Source organism: Neocloeon triangulifer, unplaced genomic scaffold (genome assembly GCF_031216515.1).
Source record: "Neocloeon triangulifer isolate White Clay Creek 2 clone unplaced genomic scaffold, ASM3121651v1 ptg000002l, whole genome shotgun sequence".
Taxonomy (NCBI): Eukaryota; Metazoa; Arthropoda; class Insecta; order Ephemeroptera; family Baetidae; genus Neocloeon; species Neocloeon triangulifer.
Window position 1 is genome coordinate 3,164,217 of NW_026775545.1, and position 18,855 is coordinate 3,183,071.

Genomic DNA, 18,855 nt, shown 5'->3' on the forward strand with positions numbered 1-18,855 from the left:
TTCCACTGCTTTGCGCAGTTAGGGCACAACTCTAGATTGTATTGTGTATATCGATTTGATCACTTGGAAGATATTGCCAGACGTGGTGATTTAGCTCAGTGCTAATTACACAAGGAGCCATACTTTCATTAAGACCTGCGTGGATTCATGTGCGAGTTCGGCGCTCACTTCCGCCGCAAACTTGTTGGGATGCAAAAGTGGCTCTCTCAGTTCAATTAACTCGACAAACATCTCTCTCTGAAACATAGTTTGCTTTGCTGACTCGGTCGGTCGTTTCGCTAGAAATGCTGCTCGCTCGCTGCACCAGCAAGGTTTCTAGTGTTTGCGTGTTTTCCATACATATAAATGCATTACTTTGCAAGCAAAGGAAAGAGGCAATAATTTTTCATGTAATTAACAGTCGAGCGAATTGCAACGGACTGCAAATGAAGTTTCAATGCAACTCTGCTCTGAAGAGAGCTTTTTTTCAGCTCAGAAGTGGAAACGAGATTGACTACACATCGAGAGGCAAAGTTTATTAAAAGTTCAGATTTTTTTCTATGGAGTGGATAGGGTGATCCAGAGTAAACCAGCTAAAATTAACCCCTCAACCCATTTTTATCATTATGGGGTTGATATTGGAAAAATTGAGCGAGTGCTTTTTTCTAGATTGGGAAAAAAATGGATGAAGTTAACAACTTTTAAAGTTTCCCCACTTGCAGCTCTTTCAAAAACGGTTGAACACATAAACGCTGATCAAAAAAATTATTTAATCTTTAGGATTTTCATTAAAATTATTTCTATTTTTTTTTTTTATTTTATTATAAATAGTCTGAAATAGATTAAATAATCCTGTATTTTGCTGGATTCTTACGCGTCCTTTCTAACTTGCCATGGATGTTGATGGACGTTAAAAGTATAGTTTACACTTTAGAAATAAGGACTAGTAATGACAAGGATTAAAATAATCCAATATTCTGCAAGATTTTTACTATACCTTATTTCCCATGCGCCGCTATAATTTGAGGAATAAAAAAAGTTATGAAAATTTCAGTTTCAAAATTAACGACTCATTCTATAAATTTAATCATTCTTTCTCTTTTTAAATTGCCATGATTGTTGTTAAACCTTCAAAATATAGTTTACACTTTATAAATTAGGACTAGCAACTGACAAGGATTAAAATAGTCCTATATCCTGCAACATTTTTACTACTCCTTATTTCCAAGGCGCCGCTTTAATTTTAGGAATAAAAATAATTGTGAAAATTTCAGTTTCAAAATTAACGACTCATTCTATAAATTTGATCATTCTTTCTCTTTTTAAATTGCCATGATTGTTGTTAAACCTTCAAAATATAGTTTACACTTTATAAATTAGGACTAGCAACCGTCATGGATTAAAATAATCCTATATTCTGCAAGATTTTTTACTACTCCTTATTTCCAATGCGCCGCTATATTTTAAGGATTAAAAAAAGTTACGAAAAATTCAGTTTCAAATTTAACGACTCCTTCTTTCAAATTCATCCTTCTTACACTTTTTGGGTTGCCATGATTGTTGTTAAACCTCAAAATATAGTTTACACTTTATAAAATAGGACTAATAACTGACATAGATTAAAATAATCCTATATTCTGCAAGATTTTTACTATTCCTTATTTCCAAGGCGCCGCTATAATTCGAGGTATAAAAAAAATTGTGAAAATTTCAGTTTCAAAATTAACGACTCATTCTATAAATTTAATCATTCTTTTCTTTTTAAATTGCCATGATTGTTGTTAAACCTTCAAAATATAGTTTACACTTTATAAATTAGGACTAGCAACCGTCATGGATTAAAATAGTCCTATATTCTGCAAGATTTTTACTACTCCTTATTTCCAAGGTGCCGCTTTAATTTTAGGAATAAAAAAAATTGTGAAAATTTCAGTTTCAAAATTAGCGACTCCTTCTTTAAATTTCATCCTTCTTACACTTTTTGGGTTGCCATGATTGTTGTTAAGCCTCAAAATATAGTTTACACTTTAGGAATAAGGACTAGCAACTGACAAGGATTAAAATAGTCCTATATTCTGCAAGATTTTTACTACTCCTTATTTCCAATGCGCCGCTATATTTTGAGGATTAAATTTTCCAACAACTTTCAACAGCTTTCAATACAAATTAAACGTTTGTATCTACAAAAAGCTGATCTCATAACTTGTTGATCTCTTGTATAACTCAAGCGCACAAGAATCGCCAAACGAGTTTAAGCCCGAGCTTTTGTGGTAAAAGTCGAGAGGAAAAATTACGAGCAAATTCAGAGAAAAATATTCTTTTTCTAGAGCTTCAATAAATCTGCTCTCAATCTGGTGGAGAGCCCATTTATTTACTTTTTGTGTGCCGGGCTTTGATGCGCTGAGCCGGAAAGCTGCCGGAGCATTTTTTGCACCGTTTCGGTGCTCTTGAGATTAATCGCAGCAACGCGATATCTCGACTCGGGGCTGCTGCGCCGCAAGAAACACAATAATTAATCGCGTCTGCCGTTTTCTCGGCGTTTAATTATATCGCTACGCCTTTTAAGAGGCAAAATTGCGAAAACGTGCCCAGAGGCGTTTTTGCGGCAGTTTGTGGAAAATCTGCCTCTCACGTTGCTTCCAGTGTAGTCTAATTTTAATTAACTCGATCTTAAAATAAATACATTGAAGCGAACCTGGCTCAGATTATTTCCATGGAACGGATTATACGTTGGAAATAAATGATCTTGCATTCATCTTTTAAAGGAATTTATCCCAAACATTTCCTTATGCTTTTCCTAGTTTAGATATTTTGATAAATTGAGAATAAGAATCTTTAATAATATAATATAATATGCAATTCTTTGAATAAATTAATCTAATGAGCCGCTTTATAAATGGTCTTGCTGGAGATGATGAATTTAGCACTTTAAAAAAAATATAATTGATTGAAAAAATATCCTGTGTAAATTTTTTAAAGGGTAAAACATGATTTGGGAAAAAAAAACTCATAATCGTTGATCAGGCCCAAATCACTGTCAACTCAGTCCTGTGAAAAAGGGTTAAAATATTCTAGGGTATAATTAATTTAGACTTTTAATTACATAAAAATGCTGGATAACAAAAACGACAAGTTTAAAAATTGTCGATTTTGTTATCCAGCATGTTTAGACAACATAAAATTGAATTTTAAACTTGTCTAGAAAACGCAATTACCGACGAGACTGTATTTTTTTCCCAAGAATTTTCCGTCATCAAAAGCCGCTCTTTTTTATTCAAATGAAATTACACCCTTTTAAAACGGTTCGTTTTTGCCTCGGAATTTAAACAAATCAGGCTGAATACAGCGCTTGTATGCAAACAAATTAACGCCTGATGCAATTACAGGGGTGGAGAGAGAGCAAGAAGTTGCATTAATTTCCAACTGCTCTTGGCTTTTCCGCCCTCTCCATCTTTTTTTGTCTCTCTCTCGTCTCGTTTGTTGGTTGAGCTGCTCTCTTTTCGCCTCTGGCGTAAATAATAATTTAACGTTCTCCCTACTCGCCTGGGTGCCAATTAAACAACACAAATGACGCCCTCTCTGCACTCAACAATCTGTCAACAGGTGCTTTCTTGCTTACAGGTCGAGTCGTGGCCGCGGTCTTCGTCATGCTGAACCAGCAGGACTACGAGGACCTGGACTATGGAAATGTCACGCCAATCTACACCATCGGCTCCGACTTCATCGCTCAGTGGTTAGTACACAATATAATTATTTCTTTGAAAACACATTTTATAGGTTTTCATAGAAGTCTGTTAAAAAATACACAATTTAATAAGCTAAATTTTTTACCCAGTTCTGTACAAAACTTTAATAGTAATTAAAAACAATTTTTTAATACATTTTTTTAAGGAAATCAGAAAATTAAAATATTGAAACGGTCTAATATTTTTTTTAAAGGTCTGGAATTGTCGTGATAAAAACACACCGGAAAAATATTTGTGTGTCAAAAAGTTGTAAAAAATCTTATTTGCTTTAGTCCCAATTATTTTGTGTTGGAATAACAGAATTTTCATGAATAAATTATCAGAATAATTTGCAAGTAATTTAATTTAATTTAATAATTTAATTATAATTTCGTTGATAATTAACTTATTAAAAAAAAGTTAAAAACACTAAAAAATTCTTTTTTCCAATTATTAGAAAACACCTTTTACCTTGAAAAGTTGTTTTCACTTTTGCCAAATAAATAAACTTCCCAGCTATAAAATTAATAAAACGCTCCTTTCGTTGAACGATTTTGTCATTTGATTAGTTTTCATTCAAGGAGAGCCATTCAAATTTATAAACCGCATTGAAATGTCGCATCGGTTTTGCTTTCAAGATTGACGTTTTTCTTTCACTTTCTGAGAGCGCGGCAGGTACACGAAATTACATTTGCCGGCGCGTTCTAAATAATACACTTCAAAAGCAAGCCTACAGCACATGACGAGTTGTTCTCTAATCATCCGCCGGAAAAGTAATCTAATTTACCAGCAGCTACGACAGCAGGACGGGCGGATCAAGGGAGGAAAACGAAACGGGAGAAGAATGCCTGGCTGTCATAAAAGTAGATCCCCTTCGCGGCGGAAAAAAAATAAATTTCTTTTCTGACAGCAACAGAGGCGGGCCGGAAATGAAAATTTTCAAGCTCGCTAATTTTGCGAGGACAAATGAATTAATTTGGCCGGTCTCTGGGATTTTCCAAAATTGTCATTTTTCCAACCACACGCGCGAATACATCTCTCGCTTTTCGCTCGGCCTCTTTTGCGCTCGCCGAGGGCCAAAATCATTCTCGCTCTGGCTGCGGCGCCGCGTAATTGAAAAGCCGCCGAGAACTCGTTTCCAGAGCCGGCGGATGAGCGGCGGACGAGTTTTTAGTTTTGCATTTCGCGCGCGGCCAAACACACGCGGCCGCCGCCGCAATTAGGCCGGATTATTTTGCCCCTGCATTAATCGGCCCTCGGCTTCCTGCTCTTTGCAAATGCATTTGACACTAATGGCGCCGGATTATAGCCGGTCTATAGCAAATATTTAACGCGCCCTCTCGGACCAATTTTGAGTCTAATACCCAAAAAAGCCGCTTCGGAAAGTAATTTATATACCAGGGCCGACGGAGCAAACTCGAAAGCTGCTCATCAACCTTGTCCAAATTGACAAACTAATTATAACTTTGTGAGCTACTTCTCGTCCGTCTCTCTCACTCTCTTTTTGCCGACGTGTGTGCACTTCGAGTTCGTCTAATCACTTAGTTATAACCGCGAGACCCACAGGAGCTTGCCGAAATTGAAAAGTTTTTTTTACCTGCCGCAATCCGTTGTATAAATTTGAAAACCTTCGTATTTTTGGTCAGTGTTTTGACATTTGTTCCTTCTTAAAACAGTTAACGTTTTGGTCTTCAAAAAACGCATCGACACGCATTGATTATTATTGTTGTTCATTCCACTCATGTTATTACAAAAATTGGTAAATGGACAAACAATAGGATTATGAAAACTTTTTTTTATTATTTTTTTTTTATTAGGGCCAGGCCAAGACAAAACTAAAAGAGGTTTGAAAATAAAACGTTGACTATATAAAAAAGTAAAAAAAAAAAACGTAAAAATATGCCATTTATAAAATGCTCTTCAGATTGGTATTTTAAATATTGAGAAACTTTGAGAAGAAATTTATTAAAAGAAATAAAAACTAGATGAATCTGCTTCTCTGTTTAAAAAAGAAAGAGGAAAAATTATTTATGAATCAGAACTTTTTCTTTCAAACCAAATTCTCACCTAGATAAGTGAAATAATTTATATTAAAATCATCACATTATTTGTTTCCAAATTTATTAATTTGCAAAAGCATCTTCTATTTTTTAAATTTTTCCAATGTGAATGTAATAAATTAAAGCATTTAAACTAAATATATAACCAAATAATTTGAACTATTTCAGTAAAGGAATCAAAACTAATGGAAACCATTCACGAATTGATTTTTCTTTCCAATCTCTTAAGATATTTTTTGCATTCATTTATTCAACAGTCTTTCCTCCTCGTCATTAAATGTCAAAGCCTCTGAAGCACCTTTGTCGGGGAAAGTTTGCAACCTAATCCAAATGTCAACGATACGGTTTTGAATAGAAAGGTCTAGAAATTTGAGGCTTAAGAGTCTCTCTTTGAAGGGAAAAAGTTTCTGCGTAAACAGAGAATTCGGGCATGAATTCCGAACATGGATTCCCTCTTTTCCAATCCCACTTCGCCGATCGGAGCACACACGAAGTACATGAGCGGAGCCACTATTAACAACCACATCGCACACTGCTGATCGAATTCCACGGGCTCTCTGCATGTAAAAAGCCGGGCCGAAATGGAGGCGCGCGTCGTAAACGAGCTCGCTTTGAACTTTGTCAACTAAATCCGAGAGAGAGCAAATCACGTCTCGCATAAAAGCGGTCCCGGGAGATGAGAGTGCGTAAAAATCGGATAGGCCATATTATTATCGCGTGAGAGCGAATCTTCGGCAAAACGAATCCGAGATCATTTATAGATTTGCACGTGTTTGCTCCGACTGACAGACAGTTCGCAAAGGAAAAAACCGTTGTGAGGAATAATCCGGTCGTAACGAGAGTAGCTCTTGCGATTGCGACTCAACGTCCCAAATAATGTCCCCTTTGATGAAGCCGCCGAATCGATACGTTTCAAATGTGCCTCCCAATCTTTTAAAAATATCCGATGTTGATAAAAAAAGTGACGGGGAAAGAAATATCAAAAAATTTTAACAAGGAGCTTTTGGTATCTACGCTGAGACCATTTCATATTTTAATTAATGCAAATTTTGATATCGACCTACCTTTGGTTTTTATTACTGTTCCTTCATTTGGGCAATATTATCGTGATTTAGGGGAATTTTTATCAATTTGAAAAATAAAATGTCTCAAAAAATATACCATGGATTAATGTCAAGTTTAAAAAATTCTGTTGTCCTGGTAAATTAAATAAAAATAAATCGTGCTGATTTTTAGCAGAAAATATACTCCTCGCTGGGCATTTTCAGTCGTTTGTGTTTCACAGATAAACAATATTCTCAGCACACTGGACATGTTTTGGGTGGAAGAAAAAAATTTAGTTATTATTATAAAATTATTATTTTTATTTTTGGTTGTTTAGAAAATCAATCAAATTTTGCAATTTCCAAAATAAAGAAAATTGCATGTTTTCTTGACGCATAAAAATTTAAAGTGGATCATTGATAATGTGTAAAATAACCTAATTTCTTGACTAGAATCTTCAATAGGTAAATTAAAATTGTAATAATGAACACATAAATTTTTTCTGTGTCTCTCAATAAATTAAAGGAAAAGACGGCATAAAATTAAATTCCCATGAACCAATTTCCGATCATGAAATTCTTCAACAAAGAGAAGAAAATAATCCCTTCGCGAAAAATAATATCGCTTCTCCAAAGCTTATTGACGAGCTGTTTGTTGTAAAACTTATAGCAGTATTTGCATGAATTTGCAAGGAAAATTGGAAAAATTCGAATTTTGTGACGCGAATATTTTCAACGCAAGCGACTCTCCCAATTCCCAGGCGTGTAAACACGAGGCAGTTTGCCTTTGCGCCGGATGAATAAATAAACAGAGCCAGGTTTCCAAATAACGAGCTTTGCAAATAGAGAAAATCCGCGAGTATTTTTTGCATCGCTTTTCCGGCGGAAAAGAGGAATATTCCTGAAAACGTGGGCCGAAAAAAAATGCCTTCCGCTTCGAGTAAAAGGCAAAGCAGCCCTCATATGTACTTTGACAAACCGCTTTTCGCATTATGCAAGGTCACAGCGTGCAGGAGCAAAGATTTCCCCGTGCGCATATTAATCAGATTGAGCTCTCGGGGCTCGCCTCTCGAATGCGAGCCAACATGCGAACGTTTTTAATTAAACGCACAAGACGACGCGGCCGTTCTGCTTTTAACTCCGCCCGAGGTTGGATTTGCGTTGACGAGCAAATGGAACTTGGTCATGATAATTAAAACAAGCTGAGATTTAGAATCATATTTAATGCATTTAAAGTTTATTGCGCATTGTTAAGTTAAAAAAAAAAACGTTTGCTACACTAATCATATTTTGTATAATTTAAATAAAACGGAATTCTATTTATTTAATTTACCAAATTTACAACTTAATTTATTATTTTAAATCTTGATATATTTTTGGTAAAAAAATTATAATCATCGTGCGCAGTGTTTAGCTTGCAAGAACTAAAAACATGTCAAAAATTTGAATTTTAAGAATTAATATATTGCAAACCTCAACAGCAGTGAAATAAGAATAAGTTTGTAAATAAATTCTCTCGTACGTGTTTTGTTCAATTTATTTTAATTTTTCCCCCTTCAATTCATTTCACCTAAAAAACGCAAGTTACGCAAGATAATAATGATGAATAATTATAACAATAATGAAATGTATAAAAACAGAGAACGCTATGGATTATTTTATTCATCTGGCAGGGGCTATATTTCTAAATTAACGCTATTGTTGCCTACTTTAACCTCCTTTAAAATTCGTATCCATTTCAGGACGCAAAAGCAGAGCAGTGCAAGTTGATTAATCAAATTTAAACAAAATCTCTATGCCATTAGACTTGAAATAATTGCTTGTCAGTATAGGTTTTAATATCCATTTAATTTGTTGTGTTTTAAACAAGAATTAGCCCTGATTGCTTTTTTACATTAAATTAAAGGCGCACAATTTAAGTCCTTACTTTCAATCAATTGATTATTTTGTAAGCAATTTAAATATCTTGGCTTTTTATGACTCTCGCGCGTGAGCTCTTTGTATTTTTATTTTCCTACTTAATTACAAAAATAATTTATTACAGAAAAAATTTAAAGCCTTTTCTCAATAATTAAAATATATTTTAACAACTTAATTGAAAAAAGACAACAAAGGTAAGAGGCTAAATACAGCAAATGGAATCCTCTTGATCTTCAAAAATTATTGCTACAGATGTTGACTTTTTTTCTAACAATTTCCTTAACAAAAAATGTTTTAAATTCAATGCGAATTTATATTGCAATTTGGACAAACCAAAATATTAATAAAAATTTAATAGCACAACTGTAATTCATTTTTAAAGAGGCAGAACTCAAAGAAAAATGTTTTTATTATTACAATTTTTTTTAAAGCCAGCTAAATTATATTGAAAACTTGTGTGAAATTTCTTCCACTTTTTAATATTTTCATGCCAAATGGACAATAATTGCTGCGACCGACCACACTCTCGTTTTGAACGGGTTAAAACACAAAAGCCCGCGGCGTGTATTGTTTTTTCAGAAAGCGGGTGCGTGAGCTGCGAGTGGCACTCGCGGATTTTCACACCTCGTCGCCGCGAGCGCCGTGTTTGCTTTTTCGAATCCGATGAGCTCGTCGGCGCCACTTTCGCCACCTTTATCATCCCTCGTCCGTGCTGCTTTTTTATTATATTATTTTTCGTAAACACGCCTCGGCCGAGTGGGACAAGTTTTAATTAAATTTCGCGACCTGCCTGCGCGATAATACATACTTGCGAGAGAGGAAACATTACGACGGCGCGTGTTTCGCGATAAGACCGGCCGCCATTAGGCCTGATGCAAAATCAATGGCGCGAACAAAAAGGCGCTTATTGTCCCGCGGCCGCTCTCTCCACCCCCACGCACCCCTCTCACTCGCTCGTCATCTGTTTTCGTTAATTAACGCTCAAGGACTTCTCCGTCGCTAAAAAGAGAGAGAGAAAGAAAGAGGTACGCACATATCATTTTTTATTTTTGTTCTCGCCCGTGCACGTACACGAACGCCGCCGCCGAGGATTAATTCGAGGATTCTCTCTCACAATCATGGGACCTGAATGACTGCTGCGTGCGTGTCGGGTCGTTCTGCTTTAAATTATGCAGGACTTTCAACGCTCAGAAAGAGCAAAGAGAACCTTGTAATTGAAAAAATTTAAACGTACATTTAAAATAAAAATCGATGCAAACGAATATTTGTCATAATAAATAAAACGATAATTGAGGAAAAACCATAATTCATAAATACAAAAGTGAGAAAAAAATAAGTACAGCAAGTATAAAAAAATTTGGATATTGTCAAATGTGGTCAAATGTAATAAAGTTTTGTTACATTGCAGGCTGAAATTTGTAGAATAATAGAGGTAATGCCTGCATTGCGTAAACAGAAATAATTAAAAAAAATTAATTAACCTTTTAACAGTTTTGAAAACAATCCTAATATTTTACCTATATCTTATTTTTAATACTTTTTCATTGTATATAATTTTTAATTTGTTTTGTTTTAATTTTTTTTAAATTAATATCTAAAAATAAATGAAAAATTGATTACTAGTTTGTTTGCAAACTGTTTTATAGATAATTTTTTTTTAAAGAAAATATTTAAATAAACACAAACCTCCTAAATTCGAAAAATATTGAAGCTATGTTGTAATGTAAATTTGTGCAAATCTCTTTTTTGGTATTATTTACTCTTCTTCAAAGATATAAGATGTTAAAAATGCAAATTTGATACACGGAATTAATTCATAACTTCATAAGTCAGTTTCTTAGAAATTGAAACTTCAAAAAGTTCTTATTATTTTTCTCATCTCCTTCAGTTTGCTTAACAAGCTTATTTATTTTCCTGCCTGTTTTTCCGATCTGCATTTCCACTTCTTTGAAGCGACGTCGGGGGATCCGTTTTCAGGCTGCAGCTCAAGCTTGAAATTGTTCGCCGGCGCAAGCAGAGCTGAATAACGATACGAACAAACGCGCGTCTTGTGTTTACAAAGAAAGCGACTTGCTGTTATTTATTCTCTCCCGCTTCGACGGCTACTTTTTGCCTTCCTGGCAGCAGACGCGGATCGATAATAATCATTAAGACCTGATTGAAAACCAAATGAATTTGTTTATGCAGCGGGTGGCGAGATTTATCGGAAAAGGAAAACATGCGAGTGGGAGAAAAGACGCCTGTTGAGGAGAGCGGATCGAAAGAAAGGCAAAAGGAAAGTCGAGATTTATTTCACAAACGGACTCGCCTTGACAAGGGAACTCCACCAATCTTAAGTTGTCAGATACTTGTAGGGGATGTTTTTTTATAAAGAACAATGGTGATATTTTGATAAAATTCGCCCTTGAATTAACTTATGCTTAAATATTATGCAACCAGCAAAACTACAATGAAAAGTAAATTATGAATGATATCAAATTGTTGAAGGGATGTGTAGAAAGGTTTAAGTCGTTACGAAAACTAGTAAAATGTGACCATTAAAAAACAGTCTTGCGTTTAATTCTATTTTAATTTCCCTTGATGTATATTTTTTTCACTAGAAATTTTAGAAATAAAAATATTACAATCTTTTTTTCAATTTTTTTCTTTATACTAGTTCAGAATTTGAATAACTTTTGATAAGACTTAAATAAATTTAAAGCATGTCAAATAATACAAAAATTGTTTTTCCTTTCAAATTCTCACTAAATGATTTTAAATTAAGAATGGAATTGTTGAAAATTAAAATTTTACTTTGCAAGGAAATTGTTTGAGCATTCCTTACAATCAGAACAAAATACAGAAGATTGGCGATGTTCCCTTTTGTGAGTAAGAGAGACCACATAATTGCTTTTTGCTGACATTAGTATTTCCTCTTCATCTCATAAGCGGCTCAAAGTCAAACGGAGTCTTCCGCCACCGCATAACACACAGATTTTGAGGTCTCTCTTTCTCCGTTGTTTAGAGCGACTTTGCAACTTTCGATAAAGCCCCGTATCAGATTTCACAACTCGCTTTCAAGTTCTCAACTTTGCCAGTTATAAAACGGACCAGCCCAATTTCCAGAATCGCTTTTTGTCGGCGCGGAAAATCTCTGTTCTTGACACGTACCAGAAGCAAGGCGGCCAAATAGATTTTCTTTTGCGTCTTAATTAGTCGGCGCCGGATTAAAATACCACTCTGTAATTCTCGATAAAATCTCATCAAGCTAAAAGTTCCGTCGCCGCTCGCGCGCGCGGCACAGAAAGAGAGAATAATAACAGAGAAAAGGTCGATTATTTCACCGGAGAGAGAGAGAGAAAGACTATTCGTTCGTTCCGGTTTGAAACTTTGCTGCAAAAGTTGCCTGTCGAAATTTCTTCCATTCTTTTCAATTCGCTCGGAAACGCTTCTCGTCCGAACGTCACAAAAGAAGAAGTTGTGCGTTTTCTCAGCCACTTGTGGAGCCTTTAATTATGGACACCCTCCCTGTTAATTACTAATGCATGCAACGCTTTCCCGACACGCATGTATACTTGCTTTCGAACATTCAAAACTCGCACGCTCTCGATTTTGACACGACATTATTTTCTCGGGAATCGTCTGGGAAATGTGCGCCCCTGCCGTTTTCTTTTTGTCCATTTTGTTTCACCTTGAATATCGCGTACGACGGAATTCGTGCTCCAAACAATAACCCGACCCCGTTGGGAGTTGTTTTCATATTTTCGACCCGGACTTGTTGTATACATATTCGGAAAATTTAAAACAAAAGCACTGCGAGCAGCTTTCAAATCTAGTAAATCCAGCAAATTATTAAATTATACCAAAAAGTGCTTAATTTTGAGTGAAAAATAAAATCTTCTTTTCAAAATACAATGAAACGAATACAAATTTGAATGTAAACTGAAAATTTAAAAGATTTATAAATGATTTTAGTCAAATAAATATGCCTTTTGAAAACTTCTTCATGTCCAAGAATTTGAAAGTAACCTTTATAATGATAATAATTTAAACAAATTGTAAAGAAACTTTTATAGAGCTTTTGTATAACACAATAGGATTAAGAGAAGGCAAAAATAAATTATTCTTCTCTATTGAATGATTGAAATTCAAGCTGATCAATTTGAATTAAAATTGTGATTTATCCAACGAAAGTACTGCCAAGGCATTACGAAAAATAATATTCTGCTAAGTTTAAATCTTTTTATTTTTGTTTATTTAATCAATAATGTAAATTTTAATGAAAATATCAATAAATATAATTATTTGGCTAACTTTAAATAATAAAAAATTAAATAAAACATACCAAAATAATAAAATATTTGTAAAAAAAATTGAGTCAACAATTGCAATTTAATCTTTTATAAAAATAATTTAGCAATTAATTGTTTCTTACTTGTTAAAAAGCATTTTTAAATTTTTTAAATTTTAACCACGGCTTCATTGGGCTTCATGTATGAACATTTAAAAGGAAAAAATTGCTTTTCCGGGCGTAGCTGACTTATTTGAAAATAAATCGCGTACTCGGCGAACGGAAGAGATGGGAAGAGTGGTTGGGCACACGGAAAGGGCGCGAGCGGAATTCCCAAAAAGGCTCTTTTGGTGCACACGACGAATCACCGCACGTTCGTTTATGTGTGTATGACTTGCAAATTGGTCACGCGTTCCCCAACGAAATTAGCATTCCGACGCGGACCGCAGCTGCGCGAGCTTTTCGAGCTGCGGGTTCCGTTGCATTTGTCGTCCGCCCTCGCTCAAAGCACCTGATTATTTCACATCAAAGCAAAAATTCCTGCGTCATTTTCATTCCGGGCACACGCTTTCGCTCGCTGTGGCCGATTTTTGCACACAAAAAAAGAAGAAGGATCGACCCTCAGTGGCGCCACAAAAAAGGGACTTTACGAGAGTTATCAAGATCTTTATGGTACACACCGGCCGAATGCATTTTAATGCCTTACGTGCCAACCATCAAGTCGGCCGACGTGGCGTGTGTGTGCGATTTACGGCCCAATTATGTGCAGAATACGGCTGGTCCGAGCTAATTTCAAACGCCACTAGATTGGCCCGGGGAAAACCATAATTCTCCATGCACAGTCTTTTCAACGTACTAAGGCTGCCCTTTCTACTTGATGGTGACTCTAAAATTTTATAACTCGATTGGTCGTTCCTACGTTAATTGAGAAATAAATAAAACCATCGGTATCTTATTTTTGGTCATTATATTCAATATTTTCAAAATTAATGCTAAATCTACTATTTCAATCACTTTTGTCTGTTACTTTTATTAATTTTGGTACTGTTTGAAGTTATGCTTTAAGTTAAAGATAATTTAAATAATTCTTAAAAGAAGGAAACCTTAAAACACAATAATTTTATTAATTTAACAAAATGGAAAAAAAATCAGAAATTACCATGGTTTTAATATAATTTTATTTGTTATTTATTCCCAACTTATTTGCAAGTTTCAGACTGCAAATCATGTCAAAGAAAATCTTTTTGTTTTAATTAAGCAGTATTTTTGTCTCAAATTTCTGTGGAGCATGGGTGATTTTAATGTCAATTTTCATTTCATCATTTAAATTTTTTTTTTTTATTAAATTGGTTTATTTGAGCAGTTAATGTTGTAGATTTTTAACACTTTTTACATTGAAAATTGAAATATACAATTAAATACTCATGCAAGGAAACTGCTTCTTTTTTTGTAATTGATTTTGAATTGCAGTTGTCAATTTCTTCCTCGCAAAACAGTCAGCGTGAAGTGTCCGGCTGGCCCTATAAACAAAAACAGCCAACTGGGCAGTCACGAAGCGATGTTTGCGTACTGGCCAATAAACGGCAAAAAGTGCACACGTTTTGTTGATTGTGCTCCTCTTGTGATGAATAAACAAACACACTACGCAGCACACACAGTGGCCGGCGCCGATCGATGTTTCAGCAAATTGTTTTCGACCAGCCGCTTTTCCGTCACACTCGACTGAACGATAAGAAGCAGTAATTTTTGAGGAATTCGCACGCGTGCACGAGCCATTCCATTTTTTATTTTACTGCGCGGACAAGGTGCAGATATAATATGCGCGCCGATCGTAAAAAGAGGGAAAGTTTTGCTGACACCGTAAAACTTGCAACTTTAATTATACATTAATACACTGAGGGTGAGAGGCGAGCATCGAAAGAAATGGGAGGAAAATGTTTATTCCGCTGAATTTAATAGCAGCGCGTGAATCGCCGCATTTTGTTTAAATGCACTTTTTTATTATCATACGTTGCGTTGAAGTTGAATTTGAATTTTTTTTAAGGCATAAAACAAAAAATAAACAATGTTATTAACATTATTATTTTACAAAATGAAATGGTATAAAATTTTTAATCAATTTAAACATTTTTTTTCTTTAATAGATTTTTAAATTATATTATTTTATAATCTTATTTTATTATAAATAAGACAAAAGTAATAATTTACACTTTAAAATAACATTTTAAATAATTAATCGTAAGATAAATATTTATAATTTATAAGACTACTTGCCTGTTTAGTTAATCTTGTACCGCTAATGTAAATTACATCAAATACCAGAATGAGTACATAAAATTATACATAGCAATGGAATACAATCTAAATAATCACAATTAATTTTCCGTAAAAATATTTTTAAATCAATTATAAATTAAATTACAAATGATTAGACTTTAAAAAGAAAAAATCACCTCCCCTCTAATTCTTTTTAAGGCTACAAATGATTTATTTTATTATTTTTCAAAGGAATAGAAATTGAAAAAAACGAGAATTTAAAATTGAGGTTTTAATAAGAAATTGATAAAAATACTACAAACTTTCCCTTTAACCCCAAGATTTTCTTTAATCGAGTCATCGCATTACTAATTTAATTGTAAGGAGAGCGTTTTTTAATTTTGAATAAAAAGAAATTGAAACTTCAACCATTGAAAAATCCATTTTATTCCTGTCTGACGTATGTATTTATTTTTATTTATATTTTTAACGCAAAGTTAAGAAAAGATTGTTTACTTGTAATTAGCATTAAATAGAAAATTTTCACGCAAAGCATTTTTTCAAAATTCCAAGAAGTAGAAAAAACTTTATTGAATTTATGAAGACAGCTTCGCTTCAAGCCACTTTACATTATCGCGTATTATTTTAACTGACACAATGATCAAAGGTTTTGGAAATAAATTTTGAGTAAAGGAAAATAAAAAAAACCCTTGTGAATTTTTCACACCAGTTAAACATGTGAAATAATTACAATTTCCCTACTCAATGATCAACTCGCACAATAGGGAACATTTAATATGCTGCATATGAAATCAAAGTTGCAATTTTCAGTAATTAGAGAGCGATTAGCGGCTAATATTTTCCTCGCACTCGTCCATTACTGCAAATGGAAGCGGGCTTATTGACGTTAATTTGTTCCAGCTCAATGCCTGCATTGGTAATCAAAAAGTCGACCGCGCCATCAATGTTGCATCAAACGCGCCTGTTGACGGAAAGGAGTTTAGGTCGCTCTCGTGTTTCATTAATTAAAAGTTACACACCCACTCACCGTTTTTGCCAGCGGCGGGTGGCAGGTTGAATTACAAAAATCGATCGTCGATGACAATTTTAATGCTAACTCAATTAGGCCAAAGTTCGAACGAATGAACGACCAGAGCGAAACTGTAAAAGCGGCGGGCGGATTTGCTCGGATCGGATGGTGGATGGATGGCGGTGAGTTAATAAATCGCTAAAAGTGGCGATGGCCGGCAGGCAAATATCGAACTACGCCGCCTGAATAATTTAACGCCGCCGTCGTGTTCTCGAGTGTTTTACGCGCGACAAATTGGAACTGAAAATTTCGACTCCCGGCGGATACGAAACCAAGATGAGAAGCATAAAAAAAAACAAAGAGATATAGAAAATAATGTTCGCACGAACGATCGGATGGGCCGAATCAATCAATTAATTAGAGGAGAGTTGCGAAACAATTGCGTGTACGGAGTGGAAGTTATGATTGAGCGAGCGAAACACGCTCCACTCACCACTAACTTTGGTCAACAGGGGCGTGTTTGGCACAGGCAAATATTGCCAAGACTGTTTATTTGATTCTACCCTAATAAGTCGATTTCTCAAATGCCTGAATTTCATTAATTATCTTAATAATTTATGATCAAGCATTTATATTAATAGATAACAGTCAGTTTTTTTATATAATTATATTGTTTGATAATAAAACTTTAAATTTTCATCTCTTTTCATTTTACTTTGATTAAAAATTTACACTTTTATTTTATTTTAAATAATAGTTAGATTTTTATATTTAATACTTAATTACGCTATAAAGGTAAATTTGTCCAAACTGCGTTATCTCCTGAAGTATAAATGTTTATATTTTATAATGTAATATTTTTTAATCAATCAACGCTTTTGAACCAAATGAAAATGAAATTACTTTGCTTTCATCAGATTTAAGGTCAATATAAATATGTTAATCTTTGATGAATTACAATACTGACTTATTTGGAGAAAAATAAATTGAATTGAAAATTGAATTGAATAAATTGAAATATAATTTTAAAACTCGATAGTGAATTTCTCACAATTCATTAGACTAGCCATAAATAAAGTAAAGAAATTTACACAACTTTTGCCAAATGATGGATTTTACATTCAGGAATGTTTTTTTGTTTTTAGAAAAGAAGTAAAGAAAATTCATACAAATTATGAAAATTATCATTTTTCATAAACTGTGGGCATAGATGGGTGCGCTCAACAATTTTGCGCTCGCGCTCGCGCTCACTGGCAACAGTGCACTCACGCTCTGCGCTCGCGCTCAAATTTTAAAAAGTCTTGCGCTCACGCTTTGCGCTCAAAAATATTTTTATCCCAGGAAAAAGTGCAACTTTTTAAGAACATTTTTTAATATAAAAAAAACCATCGGCAATTAAAATGATAAATTTGATGTAAAATTACCAAAATTGGGATCAGTTTTGAAGATTTTTGGTATAAAACACTGCTTTTCGTTACAATTTTTGATCAAATTCGGGAATTTTTACTTTTGGTTTGAGCGCAAAATGAGCGCAATTGAGCGCTGCGCTCAGCGACCAATGCGCTCGCGCTCTGCGCTCTCGCTCACGATTTTGAAAATCGTGCGATCGCGCTCGCGCTCGCGCTCAGAGCGCAGAGCGCGAGCGCAGAGTGCAGAGCGGAGAGCGCGCTCTGCCCAACTATGACTGTGGGTGGTTTGTCCATTTTTTCACCACCTCCAATTTTATTTTTCAATTTTACGTCAAAATTGCACCAGTATTAACTGCTTTTTTCTATGAAACAAAAAAATAAAATATGAAAAATGGTCAATTACAATTGTGAAGCTTTCCAAACAGTATTTCTGTCTCTAATCAATTTTTAAATGAAAAAAACAATTAATCAATTTGAGAGCTTCTAAAGTTCAATCAGAATGTTTGTTATTTTTCCTGCCACATCAATTTTACCAATTTACACACAAATACACGAAATTGTCTAAACCAGAGAGTAAAAATGTCAAAAGTGATAAGCGCTTGTTTTTCTGTCTCGTTGCTATTTTTTTTTTAACAATCGTGAATTCCGATTTGTTGTCACTTCAACGTGTTGTTTTTTGGCCAATTTTTATACCCGACGAATCGGACGAGCAGATCCGCGCTGTGAACGCGCCACTGCCCAAAAGCCGGTCAGCCAGCCGACCAAAAATAAACGCAAATCGTGCGGGAGGTGGAGTGGTAGGCTTTTTGTCGGACACACGAGAGGCGCCGATTGCATATCCTTTGCCATCGCAGGCGTTGAGGGGGTCGCGGTGCGCGCGGGTGGACGGACTACCAAATCAAATAAGCTTTCAATATAAACACACCGGCGGTCCCTATTGTGCGCGTTCGATTGATTGTTTCCTTTTGTTGCGGGTGTTGTGTGCATGCAGGAGTGGCGCTCACTTGCTGACGGCCGAAATTAAAATTTCAACAGGACGCGCGTTGCGAATGGACGATGGAACAATCTGGAATTTGTGAAAACCCATTTTCAAACTAAAAAGTCTCCAATAACCATTATTTAATCTCTTTTTTGATAAAAAAGGATTAAAAAGTGGAAAATAA

At 34.7% G+C, this 18,855-nt stretch overlaps 1 protein-coding gene across 1 annotated transcript in view; it reads left to right on the forward strand.

The window, feature by feature from the left end:
• Positions 1–18,855, forward strand: part of LOC132202789 (muscarinic acetylcholine receptor gar-2) — a 41,338-nt gene that overhangs the window by 13,537 nt on the left and 8,946 nt on the right. Inside the window, exon 2 of the mRNA XM_059629977.1 lies at positions 3,601–3,712. Coding sequence (XP_059485960.1) covers positions 3,627–3,712 — 86 coding nt within the window. The 5' untranslated portion in view covers positions 3,601–3,626. The remainder of the gene's footprint in view (positions 1–3,600; positions 3,713–18,855) is intronic.